Source organism: Xiphias gladius, chromosome 6, assembly GCF_016859285.1.
Source record: "Xiphias gladius isolate SHS-SW01 ecotype Sanya breed wild chromosome 6, ASM1685928v1, whole genome shotgun sequence".
NCBI classification, from domain to species: Eukaryota; Metazoa; Chordata; class Actinopteri; order Istiophoriformes; family Xiphiidae; genus Xiphias; species Xiphias gladius.
The window spans coordinates 16300397-16325490 of NC_053405.1; the positions used below are offsets into that span (position 1 = coordinate 16300397).

At 41.5% G+C, this 25094-nt stretch overlaps 2 protein-coding genes across 7 annotated transcripts in view; one reads left to right on the forward strand and one right to left on the reverse strand.

The window, feature by feature from the left end:
- Positions 1-4460: 4460 nt before the first annotated feature.
- On the forward strand, positions 4461-14755 carry ncln (nicalin). 6 transcript variants are annotated; one of them, XM_040128743.1, is made up of 15 exons: positions 4461-4921; positions 5648-5838; positions 6798-6942; positions 7175-7269; positions 8298-8378; positions 8675-8778; positions 9507-9595; positions 9993-10132; positions 10534-10760; positions 11279-11366; positions 11465-11503; positions 12331-12494; positions 12862-12915; positions 13196-13274; positions 14320-14755. In XM_040128743.1, the coding sequence occupies exons 1-15, from the start codon at positions 4747-4749 to the stop codon at positions 14380-14382; spliced, it is 1734 nt and encodes a 577-aa protein (XP_039984677.1). In that variant the 5' UTR covers positions 4461-4746; the 3' UTR covers positions 14383-14755. The 6 variants fall into 6 exon arrangements, with proteins under 6 accessions (XP_039984677.1, XP_039984678.1, XP_039984679.1 ...); XM_040128744.1 differs by having other exon boundaries at positions 12334-12494; XM_040128745.1 differs by having other exon boundaries at positions 10534-10712.
- A 4726-nt stretch (positions 14756-19481) lies between these two features.
- The window catches only part of cers1 (ceramide synthase 1), a 31164-nt gene continuing 25551 nt past the window's right edge, over positions 19482-25094 (reverse strand). Inside the window, exons 5-8 of the mRNA XM_040129687.1 lie at positions 24154-24315; positions 23751-23898; positions 23385-23545; positions 19482-20508 (exon numbers count right to left, since the gene is read on the reverse strand). Of these exons, the coding sequence (XP_039985621.1) occupies positions 20466-20508; positions 23385-23545; positions 23751-23898; positions 24154-24315 (514 nt within the window). The 3' untranslated portion in view covers positions 19482-20465. The remainder of the gene's footprint in view (positions 20509-23384; positions 23546-23750; positions 23899-24153; positions 24316-25094) is intronic.

Consider the following 25094-nt stretch of genomic DNA (forward strand, 5'->3'; position numbering starts at 1 on the left):
TTCAATTTGCTATGTACCGAGAAAAAACACAACTTATCCCATAAAGGACATGCAATACACACCGTGCAAACATATGCACAAATCACACAAAAATGTTAATGAGCTGTCCTTTTTGACCTGTATATAAAGCCTGTGTTTTGTTCACATGGATGTTTGCGTGACAAAGACATAATAAAATGAGGCCGGGAACCGACGATAGTTTAATCAAATTATTGTACATATGACTTACAAGCTCAAAAAAGTGGATTTGGTGTGAAGTTACTCATTAAAAACACTGACTCAGATTATTCAGATAGTGTATCCTCTGACCCCTCAGTCACCCCATCGCTTATTCGCAGATCTATCCATCACGCAGGATCGTGCTGTTTTCCAAGCTGTTCATTAACAAGCGGGTGGTTTTTTAAGGAGTGAATGACTCAGAAGACCTGCTCCATAGGCCTTCGTTAGAAAGACCACCATTGTGTGGTGATAGTGGTGTCAGTGTTGAGAGCTCAGGCCAGAGAGCACTCCCTCTTACAGTACATGTTTGGTATTCTGTGATTCTGACCTTGTCGTTGAGCGGTTTAAGCACTTCAGTGTGGCCAGTGTTTGAGCAACCTGCCAGTAGTGTGAGAAAATGACAGCATCCTCTAAGAATGGGAAGGGGCAACAAACCAGGGAGGGAGGGGGGTACTTGCATAGGCGTGCCACACAGAAAATGCTTACTTACTGCTATGTAGCTAATCTCTCGTTAATCCATGGTACTTACCCACAAACACACTGACTGCACCTTTTGTGTGGTCGCACAGAGAAAGTGTTTTTCTGCGGCCAGGGGTCGGGAGCAGAGGCTGGTCTGATTCAGGACATTCCCAGGAGCACTGGAAAGAAATGAGGACACTGAACAGCTCATGCATTGTGTGTGTGTGTGTGTGTGTGTGTGTGTGTGTGTGTGTGTGTGTGTGTGTGTGTGTGTGTGTGCTTGTGATTCTGTCTTTTTGGGGACCAATGCACACCTAATGGAGTCAGGACATTTTGGGAAAGTGAGGACATTTTGGCCGGTCCTCACAACTTCACAGAGCTGTTTGAGGGTTAAGACTTGGTTTTAGGGTTCAGGTTAGAATCAGGTTTAGGTTAAGGTGAGGGTAGGTGTTGGGGTTAGGCGTTTAGATGTGATGGTTGATGTTAGGGTAAGGGGCTAGGGAAGGCATTATGTCAATGAGTTTCCTCACAAAGAGAGAAGTACAGACATGTGTGAGCGTGTGGTTGCCTCTGACTGTCTTTAGTGTGGTGTACACACAGTCGTGTTTGGTAAAGATGTTTTTGGACAAGGCAACATCAAGGGAAAAAATGTGACCACGTGCATTTTTGTGTGCCACTGCGTCGGATGATCCTGTGATAACAGGATGTTATGAATTTTGAGGAATTAGATTCATGTGACACGACTGTTTGCCGTGCCGCTCACGCACCATCCGCACAAGAACATTATTTTCCTCTTGAAACAATTGTTCTTTTCTGCTTTTGTCTTTATGTTTTCCTGGAACCAGACGGCAAGCCATATGAGCGTATCCCCAAATGATCTCAATAATGTGAAATCATTACAATGAGTTTCAACGTCCACGCTAAATTGGTTTTGTGCTTTGTGTGCTGCTTGCCCTCTCACCAGCCTGGGCATGGATTACTCATACAACAGGAAATAATGACGCCAAGGTCCATTAAGTGGGATGGCAGGACATCATATCAGCATTAATCTCCCACTTACAGAGCAGCCCCAGGAGAGAGAGACAGGGAGGAGAAGAGAGAGGAAGAATATGATTTTCAGCTCTTCCCAACTGGACTCAGGCTTTTAATTTTTATCATTGTTTTTTTTGTTTTTTTTTTCACTGTATAAAACGTTGGTCAGAAGGTTTGATGGAAACAAAGTGATTCTGGTGATCTCATTACTTTTCTTCTAGTGCCACCATGAGGCCACATTTTCCTTTTATCAAATCTCTTCACCTGTAAACAAACACATTTTTTTACTGTGCACATTAATGCTCGCAACAACAGAAGAGGAGCCTATATATATTATATATAATCCTGTTACCTTTCCCTTAAAGTAACAGAGAGATTACTTAATTTGATTGGATGCATTTATCTACACTGCCCCCAAGTGGAAAATTAGTCGGCACAATTTCTTTAAATAAATACTCAAAAACGTTTTTTCTTTAACGCTTAATTGACATGATCCGAGATACAGCAGGACACTTAAGGCAGAGATAGAGATGGAAAGTAGTCCTAAAGTACCTAATCTGGTACAAAACATCTCTTCTCTAGCTCCCTGACAAAAAAAAGAAAAAAAAACCCAGAGACCCAGAGAGTGGGCTGTCCTCTGCAGCCCAATAATGACAAACTGGATTTAGCCTCTCTGTGCTCATGGCTGCAACTACCACTGGGGGGGGGGGGGGGGTCGACAACTTGTTGCCATGTGTAACTTCAAATTCTTGTGGAAATCGGCTGTGGAAATAATCCTCCGGGGTAATGGTAGGCTTCATTTTAAAACACTGGCTTTGGCTCCAGTGTCAGATCCCGCGGTGGACAAACAGAAGGACACAGAAGACGACAACAGAACTAGGGCCGGCAGTTGACAATTATTTTCATTGGTGGTTCATTTGCAATAATGCAATTATGAGGTTAGCCAAAGGAAAGGCCTGGCTTTTTCCCAAATATTTCCGAAAGGGTTGTTCGTGACCTCTCGGTCAGACAACTGTGGCTCTTTGTATGCGGATGTAGAGCAGGCGTCTGCAGTCAGGACAAAATGCCGCCGCTCGTCCTCTAACTGGAAAAAGTGAAAGCGCGATCACGCTACACCAGCACCGGCCTCCCTCCACTGGCTTCCTGTTCGTCTCATGACTAGATTTTAAGGTTGTTGTTTTTTTTTTTCATTGCTTCTTGTTGAGGTTTTACATGGGTTGGCTCCGCCTTCCCTCGCAGGGCTCTCGCAGCGCCTCGCCCCAGTTGGAGCACTGAGGTCGGCCGGCCAGATGCCGTTGGATGTTTCCCGAGATCTGGGCACAAAAATAGAGGCGATCGAGCCTTTGCTGTGGCTGCCCCTGATCTCTGGACCAGCTGACCTATTCATATGAGACCTGCTCAGACACGAGAGAAAGTTTTGAAGCCGCTGCTGAAGACCCACATCTTCTCTCTGGCGTTCAGTTCGAGAAGAGCTTTGACACCCTGACTTCATCTTTTATTGCTATGTTTTATTTTGTTTATTGTTTTTCTTTTATTCTCATTGGCTGTTTACTTTGTTTATTCTGGTATTTGAAGCCTGTCCAGCACTTTGGTCAACTGTGGTTGTCTTAAATGTGCTATATAAATAAATTTTGACTTGACTTGACTTGCAGATTATTTTTTTGATTCATTTGATCAATCTTGAAGTCTATGAAATGTCAGAAAAAAAAGAACTTCTCACAGTCCAAGGCGACCTCTTCAGATGTCTGACCAACAGCCCAAAACCCAAAGATACTCAGTGTACTGTCACGTGGTGAAGAAAAGAAATCAGCTCCTTACATTAAAGAAGCAGGGACCAGCAAAAAATTGCCATTTTTGCTAAAAAAAATTACTGAAATTATTATTTGATTATCAAAATAGTTGCAGATTTATCTTCTATCGGTTGCAGCTCTAAACAATCCTTTTTCTACGGCGCAGCTGTAAGAAAATGGTCGCAGACACCATATGGGACTGATAGAATAAAAATTAAAAAGAAAAAAATCAAATAAGAGAAAAAATTAAAGACATGTTTCAAAAAGGAAAAAAATGCGTCTGGACTTTGACAAAGAGCCAAATGTAAGCCTACTGGTTAGTCCTTACTGTGACCTAACCAGACTCAGAGTTGGTCATGCAGGCCTCATGACCACAGTATTTCTAAAGTCCTGGTTATGGCCCTGTATGTGCTTCATCTGAGTGCTTTTGTGTGAAAGAGATACTGAAATTATCTGATGTAATTGACTTAACTACATGATCAGAATTACAATTATCCTTTGTTAATGCTTTGATCCTTTGTTGTAAACGTCAGGTCATTATAATCCAGCCCAATTTCAAAATTGTAAGGAGAAATGGACGGACTCCAAACTAAATCATTGGCACTTTTTTCCAGACGCACTTCAATTTGGCACTAAGATTAGAGACCCTTAAAATAAGATAACTATGAAAACACATTGTGCTTTTGTTAAATGTGGTATGGACACATAGTATACTGTTTTAATGTATTTATTTATGACTTTGTTTTTATTGTTTGACTAAACTTTTACATGTATATGTTTAAATGTTCTGGCTGGTATGAACAGTTTTGTTTCTACATAATTTTTTGTTAATAAAATAATAATAATAATAATTCAGACCATATTATTACGGGTGTGGTGTACTGCGCCATCTAGTGACATTAATTAATACATGTCCCTGCATTTATAGCTGTCCTACAAGATCCCTGCAGGACCGTTGATTACGCTTAAATATATTTGCTTATCAGACTAATATTTTAAATAAACACGTTCTTTTAAGTACTCATTCAAATGTACTCGTCTATTTTCAAAAACTAACAATAATGTTGAATTGTTGTTGTCCTAGTCCAGAGTAAGAGGTGGTCCAATAATTTGCCTGATCAGAATCATGTAGCGGTAGCTTCGGTCGGTTAGCTGAACTCGTTCCCCAGCTCTCGGTACCTGACCGCGGTGACAGTTAAAAAAATATTGTTCCATCCAAAGCTGTGCTCTGAATACAATCGCCAAAATGTTCGAGGAGGCCAGCGAAGTGTTTGATAACATGTTCAAGTCTTCGTTTCCCCTAACCTTCATCGTGTTTATACCCGCGGTGCTGATCCTGGTGTCACCGCTCCCGGCCGAGGCGGCACATGAGTTCACCGTGTATCGCATGCAGCAGTACGACCTGCAGGGACAACCGTACGGTGAGTCGGCTGTTTTTCCAGTTTATCACCCGGGACTAAATGTAAGCGTTACTACGGTGACTTGGCCAGTGATTAGGTCGGTCTCCAACAGCTAACTCAGGCTAGCCTCGCTGAAGCACCATTTCAAATGACAGCATGCAGGGTAACTACAGCTAACTAGCTGCTAATGTAGCTTAGCATCAAGGACCAAATCAAGAGCGTTACTCCGTAAAAGGAAGTCGGTGTGCATTGCTAAAGCGGGTGCCCCCTTAAGAAACTGTCACTGTAAGTATTAATTCACCATCAGCCTAGCAACACTGAAAAATCAAACTTACACATGACGGGGACAAAATTTAGGCTAACAAATGTGTTCACTCCTTTTCCTCTTGATGTTTTACTCTGATGAAAAGATGTAATAGTCCTTATCTTAATTGATAGTTGAAACACTGCAGAGCGAGTTTAGTGAAGATTCACTTTCTATCCTGAGGGACAGTGGGGAAACCAGTGTCGTCCTCCTCTCTCCGCAGTCCACATAGTGAGACAACGTTGGTCACATTTTGTCCAGTGTTGGTGAGGGAAATGAATGGAAACTCCCAAACCCGACAAATAGATCACTAATCCAACGCCTTCTCTTGAGATCTTTGTCAAGCAACTCAGTGGGACTCGGATTACTTTACTATTTGTGACATAAAGACGTGTGACAGTCCATGTATGCGAAGTGATGATCAGTGTGTTTGGTATCCTCAGGTACCAGAAATGCCATCCTGAACACCGAGGCCCGTACTGTGGAGGCGGAGGTACTAAGTCGTCGCTGTGTTATCATGCGGCTGGCAGACTTCTCCTACGATAAGTACCAGAAAGCCCTGCGCCAGTCAGCGGGAGCTGTGGTCATCACCCTGCCCAAGAACATGTCTGCTATGCCCCAGGACATAGTACAGGTATTGACACACACACACAGACACACCATTATGACAAATAAGACGTTTTTTCTCCTTCACCCCTGACTAATCGCAGTTCTGCTGCAGTGCAAAATTTCGCTTAGTGAATTAACTATGTAGCCCTTCCTCTCTACCTTCAAGGGAAAGCAATACACTTGGTATTGAGGGCTACCTGTGACACATGTGAATAACTGGGAAGACATTTGTACAAAGGACGGTGGTGATTAAACATTTAAGTGGTCGCAATCTACAGATATACAGCCCAAGAAGAATAAAAATTTATAGCCATCCACTTTTTTTGTGTATCAGTCTTTATGCATGGTTCCTTTTCTGCTCTCAGCTTCTGACAATGTGCACAAGTCATGAGAAGTACCCCCTGTTTGATTGCTGAGCAGAGCCCTGAACCACAATCTCGCAGTCAGCCACAAGCCTTACTGCTTCGGGTTGATTTGTTTTGGCTGAACTGTCTTGTTCAAGGGCAGATCCAAAGTAGCTACAACGAAAGGGCAAGTGGTGTCCCAGTTCATAATTGGTTTTACGGTGCCATCTCTCTCACTTCTGCGTTTTAAGCTTTTCTAAGCTGAGTGTGACTTACAAACGAAGAGCGGGAGTTCAAAGAGAGAATTGTGACAGAGCCCTCAATTTGTAGTGTACGATGTCGTTCTAATCCTTGGGACTATCTCAGTGAAGCACACTGCACAAGTTGTGACTAATCAGACTTCCCACTGTATGAGTGGGATCATTAATCCTTCCGGAAAAGCAGCAGTAGGAGGCATTTGATGAGTCAGTCATTTGGTTACATAACTTAAAACCACAATTGGTGCATTTTACATTCCACTCAAAACGTGAGCAGACAATACTGATCTTCACTTTTAATCCATCAGCTTCTCACTCCATCAAATGGAGCTGTGCGTCTTATGTTGCTGAACACAATGTTCCCCTCTGTTCATCCTGTGTAGCAGTTCATGGAGCTAGAGCCGGAGATGCTCGCGACTGAGACCATCGTCCCCGTGTACTTTGCCATGGAGGACGATGAGCTGCTGTCCATCTACACCCAAACCCTGACCTCTTCCTCCTCGCAGGGCACCTTGTCAGCAGCTGAAGGTAGAGACTCATCCCCTACAGACTGCACCTGATGGTGTGATCTGTTTGTCTGCATTGTACACACAATACCAGCTGTAACACACTCAGGCTTAAAAAGTTAGGTCTTACAATGATAGAGTGGATAGTACATGTGGGATGGGCACTCTGCATGACATAAAAATACACATCAGTCCATTCAATCAACATTTAAGATCAAGGATAAATTCCATTCTACTGTTTGTGTTTTCTGCAGTGCTGCTGCACACGGCCACAGCTAACGGCTTCCAGATGGTCACCAGTGGAGCTCAGAGCAAAGCCATTAGTGACTGGGCCATCACCAGTTTAGAGGTGAGAGACTGAGTGTGAGATTAGGAAGACTTTCCAAGTTTTCAGTCATTCCAAAAAACTCGTACTTTATTATTTACCACATAGCTTTAACAGTGATCTTGTGTTATCAGGCTGGGGTAGTGTTGCGTGTGCTGCCTGCTACTGTATCTTAGTACCCAATGTGTTTGTTCTGTATATGTGGGTGGGCTTAAATCCCTGAACAAAAACTGTTGTGTGTAGTGAAAGCCTGGGGGTTTAAAGTCTGAGATGGATTTGATCATAAGGGCTCTCTACAACAGTTGTTTTTCACTGTTTATGTGTTGTTACACAGTGATGAATTACATCAATTGCAGTATAACTGCATACATTTTCAGTTTAAATGTAGACTATGTTTGCGGGTTTTATTTATAAGCACACGGGACTGATCTTTGCTTGGGGCTACGCTCTTTTCTTCCTTCTCATTTTATTGTTCCCTAGGTTAAACTAATTATAATTACTTTAATGCAACACCCTTTCACCCTGAACAAGTAGATTATTTAGCTCAGTGTGAGTATGAATGTCATTGTTCAGCTGTTTTCACTCAGACTTTACAAGAATCGATTGCTTCAGTATTTCTGTGCCTTCTTCTCTCATAACGGTTCTTGAAGGGATTTGAATGGCATTGCTCACTGTTTTAAGCTAATTTTAAATCTTAACAGTTTGAGTCCTAAAGGGCTCAAAATAAAGCAGTAGAGAAGTGTTATTTCAGGACTTTCTAGTCTGAGCTTTGTTTTAAAACCAGAAGGAGAAAGTGGTTCAGTCACACTGCAGGGGATTAGGACACAGACTTGGTTTTTCTCAGAGGTCTGTGGTCAGCAGGTCAACTGTGACTATAAACCACTTCAACTCTGCACAGTCACGCTGCCAGACACCTTAATACACACTGTTGCGTTGGTTTAGCTGAATCCAAAGCGACAGACTTCCTGTTTCTGCTCTGGTTTTCTGCTTAGTCTAATGGCTCTGTTGTTGTTGTTGTTGTTGTTGTTGTTATTGTTATTGTCATTTACCAGGGTCGTCTAGCGGGAGTAGGAGGAGAGGACCTGCCCACTATTGTCATGGTGGCCCACTATGACTCCTTTGGTGTCGCCCCAGTATGTTGACTGCTTCCTCTTTCTTAAAAATCCTCCCTGAAACCTTCAAAAAATTCAGGGAATATTCAGCAGATATATTTTTCAGCAAATATCTCTAGGATTCGGTGTGATTGGATAACTGATTTAGCTTCCATATGGGTCCAAAAACTCAAACTTCATAGAATAATAGTTCAGGAAGTAACAGACTAATGCAACACAGCTGTCAGTAAAAAGAGAGGCCAGAAGCGTAATCTGACTGTGTTTGTGTGTGTGTGTCTGTCTGTGTGTGTGTCTGTGTGTGTTGTTGTTGGGTCCAGTGGCTGTCGTACGGAGCCGACTCTAACGGTAGTGGAGTGTCCATGTTACTAGAGCTGGCTCGTCTCTTCTCGAAACTCTACACCTACAAGAGGACACACGCTGGGTTAGGAACGACACCAACACTCACTTTCAGATTTTGTTGTTGTTGTTTTTGGATCATTTTGTGACTCATGAAGCTCAAACATCACTCCCAGCAGTCTTTAAACTGTTTTGGCTGCATAAAAATCACAGTATCCTATTATTTTACACATTCATGTTAACACAGACACCTCAGTGAAGCTCTGTGCTGCAAACTCACGTTATGCATTGTATATATGACGAAACAGTAGAAGTAGAATTGATTGCTGAGCCCAGCAGTTCATCGTGACATAAGTCTATTTGTGTCCTGCTCTGAATGCTTTTTAAGAACTATATTGATCATTATCTGTGCACTCTGCTGGCTATAAGAATCACAACTGACTGAAAACGGTCAGTAATAAGCCACAGGCCCAGTCTTATGTCTAAACGTACTAAAAAGTAGCTGAGCAGTAGGAATCGCTTCTTTGCGACGCTTAAAAAGCAGTTACTGAAGGAGTAATGGACTTTACTGTAACTGCACTATGTAAGACAAACTTGTCTGTATAGAATCAAAGTCAGCACTGCCCACTTGACATGTCCATCATTTTAAAAGTATTCCTTGTGATTTATTTTCCATAGACACTGATAATGTCTAAGTACAACTCTAGTCCCTATGTCTGTTTATCGTAGTATCACACATAGTCCTTCCTCCGCTTCTCTCGGGGGATTTCCCTCATAGCTTTGACTCATTTGTGAATCCTGTTGTGTTTTCAGGTACAACCTGCTGTTCTTTGTGTCTGGTGGAGGGAAGTTTAACTATCAGGGCACCAAACGATGGCTGGAGGATAATCTGGACCACACAGGTACCCTTCAGTATGCTTACACACAATACCTTTTAAATGCAATATTAAGCATAATTAAAGACCAGCTTATTCCCAAGACAGTCTTAAAAAGTCAAAAATAAATAAATGGAGACATTAAAATACATCTGTAAACCAAAGACAAGTTCTCACTAAAATTTAGACCAAACAGTTACATTTTAATGTTTCTTGTTAAAGCAGAACAGAAGTGTGTTGTATTCTATGTGCCAGTTTGGTAGAACCAGTTCTGGTTTTTTCTCTATGTACAATATTTGATTGTATTTCTGTGTAAAAATGTGTCCTGCGCCCTTTTTCATTTCTTCCCCTCTATCTCTCCATAATTGTCAGCTAATTTATTAACCTTCTGTTCTGTTGTACCGCTCCCTCCCTTTGGCAATAGACTCCAGTCTGCTGCAGGACAACGTAGCCTTCGTGTTGTGTCTGGACACTCTGGGGAATGGAGACTCAATGCACCTCCATGTGTCCAAACCTCCTAAAGAGGGAACTCCTCAGTACTCTCTGCTCAAGGAGCTGGAGATGGTGAGTATTGTGAGGCTTGATACACCTCTGTCTGATTTCCCATTTTTCTGTCAGTGAGTCACTTGGATAACTAGACATTGATCTCTCAATAGAACCTGAAACAGGTCAAAATACACTCTTATATCTTATTTCATGGCATATAAGAGTGCCACTCATAACATACATAGACATGTAAATGGCTACGCAAACTCAGCATATCCCCTTTGAAGTGGCAGATATATCTGTAACACAGCAGCAGTTTTACTTCTTTCTTAAGTCACATCATGTGAGTTGTGAACCAGAGCTCATGTGCTGCCTGCAGTGAAGTTTCAGACCGGCAAATCATCACACATCCGGGATAAACTGAGCGCATAATTCTTAACACCCGCTGTGTTTTTCCTGTCCCTCTCACTTCCTCCCAGGTGGTGAGCAGTCAGTACCCGGAGGTCAAGTTCTCCATGGTACACAAGAAAATCAACCTGGCCGACGACATGCTGGCCTGGGAGCATGAGCGCTTCGGGATCCGCCGCTTGCCGGCCTTCACTCTGTCCCATCTGCCCTCGCACCGCCTGGCTCAGCGCTACAGCATCATGGACGTGCGGTCAGTGTCCCCCTCCTCTCGCCACGGAGCGGGAGAGCCCCCTGCTGGGTGGGTTCATTACTGCAAGTCTCTGAGTCACCAATAGAAAAGTGTTTCCATTCTAGCTGCTTTCATTCATGTCTTAGGTGTTATAGATCTGTTTGTACCTCTTCTGTGACAAAACTGAATTTCTTTAGGGGCCTGGCCAGTGCTCAATTTTCATCATCCATGACAATATTTATGCACCTTGGTCAGCTCTGCAATGTTAGAGGTTTTGTTGGCATCTGAGGTTTGCATTTGATGCCTCTCCAGTGTGATAGTAAAACCTTTGTCCTCTCTTTTCCACTCTCCATTATTTAATCCTCTGTTGATCCCTGTCAGTCTGCCTGTTAGTAAACCCTTTATCTGTTCTGTTTGAATATTCTGATCTGTAACTGTTCCTTTCTCAGACTTTCAGGCATTTCAGCCTGCCTGCGTGATTTCTCCCTTCTGTGGCTTGTTGCACGGGGTTTGTGGTTTCTCCTCGGATGTTTTTGGAGTTTTTCTCCTTCTCTAACTGTCCGCAAACTTGTGCTTGTGTCTCACAGGCCTCACGTTGATGTAAAGAAACTCAGCAGGAACACCAAGGTGGTAGCAGAGGCACTGGCCAGGGTCATCTACAACCTCACAGAGAAGGTATAAACAGATGGAGAAAACTTACTGAAACACAACATGCTGTGCCTGTTTCCTGCCTGCAATGTGAAATTTTTGTCCTTGTACTGTCTGCTGCACAGGGGGCCCCTGGAGACCTGCAGATCTTCACTGAACAAATGGTACGTCACTAAACTCACATGCACTTGTGCCATGAGTCTGAATGGTGCTGCAGGTTAACTCGTTGGCGGTTGAAGTATTTACGGTAATTACGTGATTCCAAGGTTTAGCAGTGTGGCATCAGAGTAGCAGAATAAACTCCCTGCGAACAATGACAACCACAGATTAATCCTTGACAGCTGTTTCAACTGAATGGATCACAGCAGAGGTGAGGGCATGTTCACTAGACCTTTGTCATGTGTGTCTCCTGTATATTAACAGAAAAAGATGGCGTAGTATCATGTTAGTTACTTCTCCATCCCCATGGGTTGACACTTTTCTGAGCGCTCGCCGAATCTGATTTTACTTGCCCGACCACTGGAGTAAGTTAAAAATATTCTGTGCCAAGCTTTTGTGCTTCAGTGCTCAGTCCTCCATCACCATCACCAATGTAATCAGCATGTAGCCAGACCAGAGAGCAGAAGAAACGGTCTCGGTTCTGGCTACATTTGACTGAAACCGACACCTCCTCAAATGGTACAATAGATAATAGATACTGCCAAGACTGGATACAGCCTGATGAAGTTCTTATGAGGGCACAGTGGTAACAGAATTTTAAAAGAAAAAACACTGGCAACAATCTGCCCCTTTTTTTTTTTTTTTTTCAGCACATAATTTGTGTTGCAATTCAAAGTACTTAGAATTTTATATTATAGAATTGGTTAGTTGCGAAATCTGAAAGCAAACGTGCCCTGTTACTCCCACAGACTGGTGGTGCATCTCTGCAGCTGTACAAGTGGCTGTCTTCACACTGTATGCTGCTGTTGTAATATGGTTTGTGTCACATCAGCAGGTGCAGGAGGAGCAGTTATCAGCGGTGGTGGACTGGCTCACAGCACAGCCGCGAGCCGCCCAGCTGGTGGACAAAGACAGCAGTGTGGTGTCCACTCTGGAGTATCACCTCGGACGCTACCTCAAGGATGTCAAGAGACACTACGTCAAAGCTGACAAAAGGTAAACACAAGCGTGAAGGCAAACAGAAACCACTGATGCACTTTTTTTTACTGAGAGCACAAGCCTACAGATTTTTTAAAAAGTTAATTTCCCTTTTTATTAGAATATTTGATAATAAACCAGACAGCACTGTATAAAACATAAATGTTTTACATTACATTAGGTTTAAATTGAACTGTAGCACCATCTTATTTTCTGTCATCATGAATTAAACCAGTGACATCAGAATTTAGATGCTTAAAATATATACACACAAAATTCCCACCAGTAATGAGTCGTTCCCGTGTATTTCCAGAAACGACAGTTCTATTAAAATTTGTCCATTCTGCTCAGTATTCTCAACCGTTTTTAACTTCCTCCTCCTCAGGGATCCGGAGTTTGTATTCTACGACCAGCTCAAGCAAACTATGAATGCTTACAGGTACGCTTTAATGAGCTCCTCTTCCTCCTCCTGAGATGCCTTAGTGCGGCTCATACTGATTTACTGTAGCTCTGTAAAGCTCTCCAGCTCCCGGCTTTCTGTACAGTCGTGAGGCGGTCTCGTCTGGTTTTACTTAATCCTCCGTTAACTCATTTTCAGACTTTAGCCCATACTAATAAAAGATAAAATCCAAACCTTCAAAACAGCTATCACATAATGAGAAAGATAATTTTTGTCTCTTTTAATAATCCCTCCTCTTGTCTCTTTAACTCTCCCTCAGAGTGAAGCCTGCTATTTTTGACCTGCTGTTGGCTGTCTGCATCGCAGCCTACCTAGGGATGATGTATCTGGCTATTCAGGTAAGTCACTGTAGTCATGCGGTAGTCTGCAGCTCCTCTCAGACATGCACCGCATTACATAAATGCATAAATGTGTTGCCAGCTCTACATGTCGGTTCAAATGAGCGCCCAAGTCTCTTCTATGTAAAAGTCATGATGGCAGTCTTACTAGGTCAAACCTTGTACCATTTCCGTAAGGCTTAAACCATGCCACAGGGTCTGAATAAACTGAATGCACAAGCTTAAATATAGAGAGACAGAGGGAAAGAGAGAGGTGGACTGCACATCTTGTTCCACCACAATAAACACTTTATCATTGAAATGTCATCCCGTGTGCACAAAGCAAATAAATTCACTTTAATGAGAGTCAGAGTGCTGTGACCGACCTGATTTGAAGTTGCAGGGGGGTTTCTTCTCTTCTCGTGTCAGATTGGTCCATAAAAGTAGGTATAGGGGAAAAAAATAAATCAATAAAACTTGTACAGCCACAATAACCAGAAGTCTCCCTCCTTAAATCTTCAACTTTCATTTGACAGTTGGTGTGGATTAAATGAATATCCTGCAAAATGACAGCATGCCATTTACAGCATGTGGGTAAATGGGTATTAGTTGAGAGTCACAGCTTAATTTCCATTAATTCTGTGCCTGGGCACTTTGGACGTCATTTATTGCAGTTTAATTGTTAAACTTGAAGAGAAAGTTTAAAAGGGGTTTTGCTGGAGGGAAGATGAGGTGAGCATCCCTTCCTCTCACAACAGTCGTCAATTAAGGCTTCAGGGGCAAAATGAGTTTTAAAATCTGTCGCTGATGCAGCCAAGGACTAAGAAACTTTCTTTTTCTTTCACATCGTAACCATCGTCCACCTCAGTGCTCCCTCGTACTCACCAGATGACAAATATCATGCGGGCATTGTGGTCTCTAAGTGTCCTCTGTCTACATTAGTTTTACTAATAAATGGTGCTGACATTGTCATATAGCCAGTGTTTGAGAAGAGCTTGTAAATGCGCAGACGTTTTGTGGAAATATGAACTCAACACCGTTTCTGGTCTTGTGGTCTCTGTTACAGAACTTCGGCGTCCTCTACAGTGTTGTCCGCAGAATCACCCAACCCAAGGCGAAGGCCCACTAGGCCAACACCACACCTTTTCTATTCCGAGACCCCTCCCTGTTCCTCAAATCATGAAACTCTAGCCAGAAGGAACTGGGCCGAGCTGCTGTTCTCATGATGGTTTTTCAAACCAGCAGTCACTTCCGCTTCCTTCATTCTGATCCACAAACTATGATGTCAGATCCTGTCCTGCTGCCAACTTAATCCATTTGGTCTCATGGACCAGAAAAATCAGGAATCATTCTACTCTCCACAGACGTCATGTCTTTCATTTCTGATAATCCCTTGCATTGGAAATATTTCATCACTTGACTCTTGTGATTGATTTCAAATCCATTTGTCCACACCTCAGAGGTTTAGATGAGATTAAATGAGAGTTTGTGATGTTGCTGTACCACCGATCGCTCTTCATTCCTCTCCTCAGTATACCGTATGAGCGATCGTTCAGCCAAACTCGCGTCATGTGTTTTCTCGGGCAGCTAGAGGGAGAAACGGACCACACAGAGTTGAGCCCAGAATTTTATTTTGTTCAGAAATGTGTTCGTCAACCTTGTTGTGAAAGGACAGGTTCGCATTTTATCAAGTCTGCCATAATACAATACTCACAAAGAGTTGCTCCGTGCTGCTTTCTCAAGTTCAGCTGAAGATGATATAAAGCTTCAGCAGTCTGAGTTAAAAGTGTAAGTTGAATTACTCTTTGTGTCACTATCCCTCCTAAATGTTTGTGCTTTAGAAATGACTTAAATGATTAATCGATGATCAAAGTAATTGCTCTTTAATTTTTTGCTGATCAGTTAATTGACCCATTGCTTCAGCTCTACATCTCTTACATTGTAGTCATGCTAGGAAGGGCACACTTTGTAGCCTGTACGAACACGAGGAATGATCACAGCGGCAAATAGCGCTGTGAATGTAGATATGGGTATGTGAGTGCTGTGTTTAGGCAAACTTGAAACATTTGGAACTTTTAAATGCTCAGAGAAAATGACTTCTCAACCACAAATACCGTTAACGGAAAAAAGACGAGTTGTGCAAATAAAATGTGAAGTAGTGTTTAGATATTCCTAATGGTAGTGAATTTATTATAAGAAACATTGAGCTGAATGGATAGAAGTCCTTGCCAAATAATCATTGTATGTAAGAAACTTCCCCTTTCTCCCCATTTAATATATATAGTTATAGAGATGTAAGCAGATTCAACCTTGAAATTTGCCTTCTTGCTTTTTGTGTCACCTTTTTTCATGTTTGTTTCTCTGGTGCTGTGTGACTTGATGTGTCTTATTTTCACTGCTAAAGTCTTTTTTTTTTTTTAAATCCCGATTTGAGTAGAAAAGTCATGCTGGTGAAGTACTCCTGTCTGAAAGCTCACGTTACAAAAGGTCACATGCAACAATCATGTTTTCTAGTCTAATCAGAGCTCCTGCGTGTTATGTGTGCAAAAGTACAACGCCAACGCATCATGACAAGATAAAACTCCCCTTTACTCCTTTTTATCAGTAGAAAACATGTTGTGCTGAGTGGGAACTTTTGCTGACTGTGGCATACAGCGGATGTCTCAGAGTGGGCAATAACTCAAAGGGTGTTGGATTAAATGGGAAAAATCTTAAACACATCCAGAATATTAGTTAAGTGAGAAGATGGTGTTTAAATTCAACAATACCGTGGTGTTTCCTTGACCTTTCTGACACTGTCTTGCCTTGTTGTGGGTGAATTTTAAAAAAAAAAATGCTGTTTCATATTTTCTATGTGTTCCTGCATGATCTGTGTTCCCCCACCCCCTCTCTGTCACCATGGTAACATTGGAAGGACTTTTAATTTACCAACATGAGGGAAATACTGTGTGGTACAATTTTTAATTTATTGAAGCAGTTTTCATTTGTGCACTGAGATTGAGCTCTCCTCTGGTCTGAACTCTGTTTCACCTCATCCACGACACTATTGCAATGAAAATGATATCAGTTGTGATTAAAAAGAAATGATGAAAAAGAAATCACAAGGAACACGTCTCTTGTTTACTGACATGTTTTATTTTATGGGGAAAAAAAATGAAACTAACATTGGCTGAATGGTATTAAAATTGTATTACAAAAGAGCAAGTCTTTATCAAGTTGTCAGATTTAAGAAAGTGATCAAATTTCAAAACAGTTTGAAAAAAAAAAAGGGGGGGGCAATTTTTGCAGCTTAGTTTGTATCAATGATCGAAAAAATATGTAACTGTAAAATACTCTTAATTAATAGACTTGGTTAATGATTCTTCGCAGAAAGTCATAAAAATTCCCAAATTCTTCCCTTTCCTAATCTTGATCTACCCATGAACAATAAAAATAATACTAATAAATTACAGTGCAATTTATAAGAAATACCTGCATACCTGCTCTATTAGCTCTCCTCTTTACTCATCACCAGCTCCCACACACACTTGCCTCATAATTTGGGTGGACATTTTGGCACATTCATTCCTGGAGATACCTTGTGTCATAAATGGAGCAAAGCCCGAGAGACACTCCAGACAGACAACTCACGTATTTAGTACAAAACGTCCAACCCAGCCTGCCAACGCTGCTGCCTTACTGCTTTGTTTTACTGTCACTCCCTAATCTTTTCGGTGCTGAGCTTAGTGTATGCAAATGGGGAGTGAAGAGGTCAGAGCCTAGACATCAAATATCAACTGTGAAGAATACACTCACAGCATAGATCTGTCCCAGGTGAGTTGTCTGACTGAACTGAGCTCCACAGGCAGTATGTTTCCAACAGCTAAGAGATGACCTGACCTTTAAGCCAATGTTGGATCAAACATTTAAATGAGAATCAGCCAAACCCATTGAGAAAGAAAAATAAACGGTTTTTCTTTCAATTTCGGATAGTTTTGTCAGTTCTAGTTGGTAGTTAAGGGTGGGCAATATGAATAAAATCATCTTCACAATACATGTAATTTCATATAATGATATTTGTATACGTGGTAACGTAACAAATTTCAGTTGAATCACCTGGTAAACAGCTGTGTAGGAAAATTATTTCATGTGAAAGCAAAGGTTGAATTCATACACGTTGCCAGCGCTGAGTTTATTGGAGATACATTTTAGTCATTGACTTTTCTGAGGCATCCATCGGGACACAGCTCTCTAATAAACTCAATGTGCGGGAATTCAAAGTTTCCTTCAACATCGAAGAACCAACTGAGAGATTGTTAGTGGACAGAATAACAAAACAGGAATGTCTGTTTTTGGTAATCCGGTAAAGTAAATCAAAACAAAAAAAGTCAGATGCAAAAAATTGTATCAGAATCAAATTTTGCCAGAGACAACTCACTGATTTAAAATATTGTTCACGAGAGCTGACTACACCCAGAGATTTTAACGTATAGTTAGCAATATATTAATGATTTAGCAATATCCCAAATTTGTACCGTCTGACAGTAAATATTATCATATTGCCCACCCGTAGTAGTAGTAGTTGCTCGTTTACACGTCACATCACAGCACTGTTCGTAGTATGACACAGTGGGGGAGAGAGGTTGAGAAATTGAAGGTGCACCTTTTGAACACAGTACCATGCCAGACTTGAAGGACCCAAATGCAAACTAGACTCACCTGCCTGTCATCATATAACAAAAAATATCAGCAAACTAGATACTCTAGTCTCACAGTTGTGCAGGAAGGACCTCAGGAGGTCACTTCCTGCCTGAACGCCATGCTAGTAAAACCAGTCAGCCGCGGGACTCCGAACGTCTGATATATTACACACAGCAACATGTTTGATTTAAAAAAAAAAAAAAAAAGAAATGTGTGAGAGCCAGCATTCAGAATAATAGGAAGAGATCTGAGACTAAATCCAGATGTTTGCAATGTAGATGAACAAACGACTCTCCCTGGTCCCTGGAAATATCTGATCTGAGCAGACCATCACTGACTCATACACAGCAGAAAAACAACAACTAGAATACAAACAGTGCTCTCATATTTTTTATAAAATATATATCATATATAATATATATAATATATATATAATATATGATATATATAATATATATATAATATATGATATATATATAAACAAAAACAAACAAACAAAAAAAAACAGCAGCAATTCCAAAACAAATCAACAATTATAACCTTAACTACAGCAATAATAGTGATATCTGAATGTAAAATTAAACGTTAGTTTCAACTCCCCAAGTTGCAGACGTGGGGATTGTGGAAGACAAACATAAACTAAAGCAGAGCGGACGCATCTCTTAGGGACAGACGACATCTGCGGCCTGCTCCAGCAGCACAAGCATGCTGTTCATCGAAACAAGAGCTTGAATTTGATCGAGAAGGTAGGATGAATAGAAATATCCCTTATTTTCTACAGGTGCTGCAGCTGTTTCCACTAAACACACACAAAATTAAAGCAGTGGGATCCTGGGAAACCAGCCAAATGAAATAGTTCCCTTTCATTGTTGTCTAATTTAATTTGTTCGAATTAGAGATGACATCAAAAATCTTCCCATATGTGGGATTTCTAGGACAAAATAGACTAAGGTCTCATTCTTTCCCATCTCTTAATGTGTGACTGAGATACAGTATCCGAAAGACCCACATTTAAATGCCACATGAAGGTGTCTCGCACACTGGTTTGTATTCGTTTGCCTGCCAACATTGTGTGTGTTCAGTGGTTGCTACTGCTTCAAAAAAAAAAAAAAAAAAAAAAGATCACTTTTAGGATGAATTTTAGACATTTATAAAGACGTTATGATTACACAGAGCATTTTTTTCTTCATTGTTTGTTTGTACGACATCTTCATAGCATATTTCCAAAATCATTCCGATGTCATGCATTCCTGAATACCATAATGTGTGCATACATATTGTTTTTAAATCATACTGATTTCTATCTTTTTATCACAAGTTCTGGGCTATTGTTTCGATTTTTCCGTGAACCTGACAGCCGCCACCACCCACGAACTGGTTATAAATGTAAGTCAAATCCATATCGTTTAAACACATTAAATTATGAGGATGACATCAAAACCCAGTCAATCAATTCTAGCTATTTGCTGTCATTAAACCAGCAATCAGCTTGTATGCCTTCATGTCAGTGCAGCAACAGATGCTTTGCAACATGCACTGAGGAAAGAAAATAAAAAAAGCCAAGTGCCAGGAATGCCAAGTGAATATTCCCAATGCTTTTTGATCATCACTAAAAGGGACAAACTGAGAGGTGAAATGTTGTGAGTTTAAAAAGACTCGGCTACTTCCATACTCTCCACATGCTGAAACACCTAACACACACACTCGCACGCACACACATACCTGCACACTCCAATGTGGCTTTTCCATCAAGCTAATGGATGAAGGGGGCCAGAGCTGTGCGGTCAACACCACTGACTTGTGCAATGATATGACAATCAATACATGTGGTGAAACAGCACCAGACAACGCCAGACAAGCTCTCCGGCATCACTGCAGCCATAAGAACAGCGCTCAGAGCAATGTAATGTTTCCCTCTGATCCCATTCTTTTTTAAACCTCTTCGCCTCACGTCTTGAGTTACAGGGGATGGACGGAGTTTGAAGACCGGAGGGGAAGAAAAGAATTCATTGTATCTAACTGACGGCTCAGCCCTACAGAATCAGCATATTGCTTGTTTAATGGGTTCTTTAAGGTTACTGCAGGTCTAAATGTGAACAGACCCACTACAGGCCCCGAGCCTTTTCCTTGTCTGGGTGCTACGGCGCTGCTAAGGGTGATAGCGATGAATACGACGCCCCGCACTGCTGTATGTGACAATCACAGTCCACGTCTCAGTCAAACAGGTTTGGTTCTACTGAATCTATCAAATGTAAAGTTAGCGACAATAAGACAAAAAGTCACCTGAAATAACATTCACAGTGCTCTAATAAAAACAAGACAGAGAACAAAACGACAATGATGAAATGAAATGTTCTAACACAAATAAAAAGAATAAAAGCTCATCATGCCCTAACTTGGTATTTTCCTTCCTTTTCTTTTTGTGACACTCTTCCCTTCAGAGCCACGTTTTGAGCGTGAGCCGTCCCAGGAGGGCGTCTTGTCTTGCTTGTACTCGTAGCCTATTGCCAGGTGGTGGCGACGGGGAGCACGTTATAGATGCTTCTCTTTGGCGACCCCGTTCTGCACGTGCTTCCTGCAAAGAGAGAGAGAGAGTGACAACAGAGAGTGACGCGAGGGAGTCTCGGCGGCGAGGAGGAGAGTTTAAGCTTGTCAGGTGCGGTGATCAGCAGATGTGAGGCATCAGCAGGAGGAGGGGATATCAGCAGTGTTCAAGGCCACGCAGATAAGGAGCGCCACATAATCGCATCTCCATATGGTCTCAGGCTCTTTGATCCCATCTGTCTATGAGGGCAGCTTGTTACACAAGCTCAGTGGGAGATGTGCTCTTTCTGCATCGACGCCTGCCATGATGAGGGGAGGAAAAGCCAACTGGGACAAACTCTTAACCTGCCTGAGTTATCAAATTTTGGAATTGCACCACAAATAGGACAGCTTTGACTGGCTTTAAGTTTTTTTTTCTGTGACTATTCTGAACTCGAAGGATGAACTCGTCAGCAGTTTCAGGGTCTTCAGAGATGCAGCGGTCAAAGGCTGCTGTGATAATCACCAGAAGATGATAGAGGTACACATGACAGTCAGATACAGGGCTAAAGGCAACTCCGCAGATAAACACAGATTGAAAAGTGCTGAGTAATCATTTACACATTAGAACAGGCCACTGTGTCTAGGTATGTGTGTGTGTACTAAAAGCCAACAAAAAAAAAAAAAAAAAAGAGACAAGAAAAAAAATTGCAGTGTGGTGTTTGCAGTGCAATGGTAATTATTCAAAAAATTGTCAGGTAAGGATACTGACTTGTTTGTCCACAAACCACAAATGACTGGCAGACTCCAATATTGATCCAATCCGACATTTTTTCCAAAGTGCTACATGCACCGTTTTCCCCACATGAATGACTGTGGTGGTAATACTGTTAGCAAATGAGGCCACGTTAAAGAGGCTCTGAGACATGCCACTGACAATCTATTCCAAAATTAATACCACATAAAAGTTCCCCCTAAAAGCCATAGCTCCCTGTCATGTCAAAGATACATTTAAAAATCATCTGACTTAAGGATGTGACTTCAGCTAGAATAAAGCACAGTGTTCAGTTGACGGCAGAATCAAAACCGCGTCAATGTGATCGCACTCTGGCTCCCGTGTTACACCAGTCTCTCTTTGTAGGCAAGGGTTCGATGTTTTCAACAAATTCAAAAGGCCTACGTTTATTGTTTTTAGATATTCAGAGCCTACACTGACAAGTTGCATTGTGTTAAAATCGACCATATTTGTACCGAGCAATTTGTATTGGCCGTGGTAGTAGCTAATGACAGCTGTACTTGTTTTCCAGCGCTATTTAGCAGATGTTAATATGCTAAACTAAGACAGTGAAGGTGGTAAACATTACACGTGCTGTACGTCAGCATGTTAACACTGGACGTGTCCCGAGTCCATACTAGATACTGATTCAATATAGTTTGTCTTAAAGACTTCTTAACATAGCATACTGTTTTAGCAGTTAGCATACAAAAAATACTTTACCGTTTTAAACTAACAGGAAATGATACAATATGTGTCGACTGTCCATTAAACGGCGACTGTGCAACGCTGCTGGCATTTTAATTTCACGAACAGACAAAAGCTTTTTCCTAAGATTTTACAGCTATTTTTTCTTTTCCCGATATTTGTTTGAGCCGTTTCACCACCAACAAGAGTTTATTTGAATTTTTCCAGTTGTGAGCAGCTGTATTTAGTATTCCGTACGCGTACTTTGAGTATACTTTATCTTGTCAGTTTTTCCAGTCTGAACACACTAGATACTAAAAACATGCTTAGCATCAGTACGACGTATGGAACTGGGGTATGGTGATTGTCATTGTGGGCATGTTATCATGCTGATGTGGGAATTTAGCTCAAAGCACCACTGTTTCCAAGTACAGCATCACAGAGCCACTAGCGTCGCTGTAGACTGTTGGTTTTTAAAATAGTCCGAATATCGCAATATACCCAGCTACGTGCTTTCTCAAATGCTTTAAATTAACTTTGAAATGTGTGAATTTATGAAATATTTATTTTGGTGAAGCCCAGGGCCTGTACTTACCAAACTTCTAATAATTACGCTCAAGAAGTCTTTTGAGTACCAAGTTAAGCATAAAAAAGTTCCTCGCTATAGAACAGAAACATGTCTCTGTAATACGGATCAATAAATATGTAGATGGGTATGAAATAATAGGAAATTGTCTGAGGTGGAAACAAAACTCGGAGAATTTAGTCCCAAACTGACAAGTGCAGACAGTGAATACACTTAGAGTGATTTATTCTTGGTGATGGTCTACACCCCTGATAAATGCCACAATTACTGTTGTTATTGTTATTATTATTATTCTTATCAGACAAAAAACATGGCTCTTTGCTTGGCTCTGCGGTCATCGAGGATCCACTCTACTCTCTGCAGTTCGTGTAAATTTAAGAGCATTTTTAAGTTAAAAAGGAAGTTTGATAAATAGGTTTTATTATTAAGTTTGTGAATAGGAGTAAATGTGAAGGATTTTTAATTTCAATAACTTTTGAAAATTATTTTTATCACGAATTTTACTTTGAGCACATTGAGAAATACGGGCCCTGGTCTGCATCTCATAGCATTAGTACAGCCATTAGTACAAGGCAGTGCTCTGAGAGAACTTAACTCCGGTGTGAAAACCTGTCGGACTGCAACATTCCTTCTCTTTACAGTAGGTCATGTCCACATGTAAATGACCTGTCTTGAAACTAATGATTTTGTGATGTAGAATTTCTACAAATAGCACCTTAAAGCGGCGGGTTTAGTTTCCTGCAAAAGCGCCTGCTACGAAAAACTAACTCGCCATTTACCGTAAAACCCTGCCAGCGGTTGGCTGGTGGTATTTTTCTACCCTGAGCTGTGGCCTCTCGGTCAGATTAAACAAATGACAGCGTCTGAAGGTGGTGCTCACCCCTGGGCAGAGTTGTGATGTCCAGCATCATCATCGTTGTTTGCTGCCCGAGGGGCTCTGTGCAGGCCTGCTGCTGCCTTGCTGCCGTCCTCGTCCTCGTACTCCCTGACGTCATTCACCTCCTTCAACTTCAGAACCTTCACTACGAAAACAACAATGAACTGCAAAAGAGAGGGGAGGAAAATAAGAAATACGAAAGGATCAGATTGTGTCGTTGTTGTGGCAGTTTTCTTTAAGACAAACAAACATTGGCCATAAATGCTTCAAGTTTTCAACTTGGTATACTGTAATTTGTACCAACAAAATCCTAAAACCCATATTTACAGAAAGGCCTTTCTGTATTTTTGTATTTTTGTGTGTCCTCACCAAGAACCAGTAGATGTTCATGAGCAGCAGGGCGAGGAGAAGAGCGTTGAAGAAGAAGTAGAACGGAATGTTGGGCACAGACTGGAGGCTGGACACGCATGTGGCATACAGCACTTTGAGGGGGAACCAGTAGAGACGGAACCAGAACCTGCCAGAGACACAATGACGACCAGAAACAGAAATGTTACACGTCCATTTATCTTCAGTATGTTCATGAGTGAATAAGAGGCAGACAGAAAAATGACGAAGCTGTCAAGATCACAAAATATTGAGCTGCGACGGAGAATAAATGGGGCGGGAAGAGACGAGGAGAGGCAGAAAATTAGTCAGAATCCGATTCTGTGTTTGTGTGTGTGTGTGTGTGTGTGTGTGCGCACGTGCGTGTTTGTTTGTTGAGCCTCACCAAGTGATGCTGAAGCTGACAGAGCCCATGTTGGACAGAATGTCGTTGAGCAGGTAATAGCCTCCACCTCTGGACTTCAGGTAGACGTTGAGCTTAGTGAACTCCAGCTGGATGTCGTTGATGTCGTGAAGGAACAGAACCAGGATCCCTACGTTGTGGTACCTGAGGGGGAGGGAACATACAGTGAAGTATGTGTATGTTGCAGCTTGTTTCTAATACAAGTCCCAAAGGATATTGGACAATCAATGCATTCAGCAAAAGACAGAAAAAAGTAAAAACAATCCCAGTAGCGGTACAGTTTATTTTCGAGCTCTGTCTCAGTTCCCAGGTGTAACAGTCAATTTTCTTTCAGTTGCTGTGTATTTTATTTCTTTTTAATTTACTGTAAATAAACCCACTGGAGGATTTCTGATTTTCGCTTTATCAGTTCACCTGTTTCTCTTCTATTTTTCTTTTTTTTAAACTGTGACAACTGTGGCTCTTATCTTCTGTTTTCTGTAAAATGACTATTTGCAGGCAGAAAGCTGGAAGAGTTACGTGCATACGCAGTTGTGTTTTGCTTTGGTATTTCAGTGCTAATGTTTTGGTTGGCCCAAACAGAGAAATGAAAATCAGCCAACCAGATAAGTTTCTGTTCTGCATGTTCTTGGGTGCAATAATGCATGAAGCAAGATTTAATGCTGCCAGGTGCTGAAAGTGTGTTAATGAACTAAAATGACCAGAGTGTAATTCATCGCTCATATGACTCAGTGCATCTGTGCCCCTTCATGTGGCTGTGTGTCTGCTCTGTGACTTGATGTGATGATTGACATAAACTCAACGATAGAACACTTCGAAAATCAATTCTTGATTATCAGATGGAACAGCTGCTGAATTGCATTTCTCCGTTTTGTGATGAACAGCTTTATGCTCATCCCCAGCCTATAAAAGTCAAAAGTATG

Bases quoted from the DNA above. Each gene is read 5' to 3' on its own strand.
- ncln (XM_040128743.1), top strand. From the start codon at position 4,747: ATGTTCGAGGAGGCCAGCGAAGTGTTTGATAACATGTTCAAGTCTTCG. The intron at 4,922-5,647 runs GTGAGTCGGCTG...TGGTATCCTCAG, and splicing joins CCTGCAGGGACAACCGTACG to GTACCAGAAATGCCATCCTG. The intron at 12,916-13,195 runs GTACGCTTTAAT...ACTCTCCCTCAG, and splicing joins CAAACTATGAATGCTTACAG to AGTGAAGCCTGCTATTTTTG.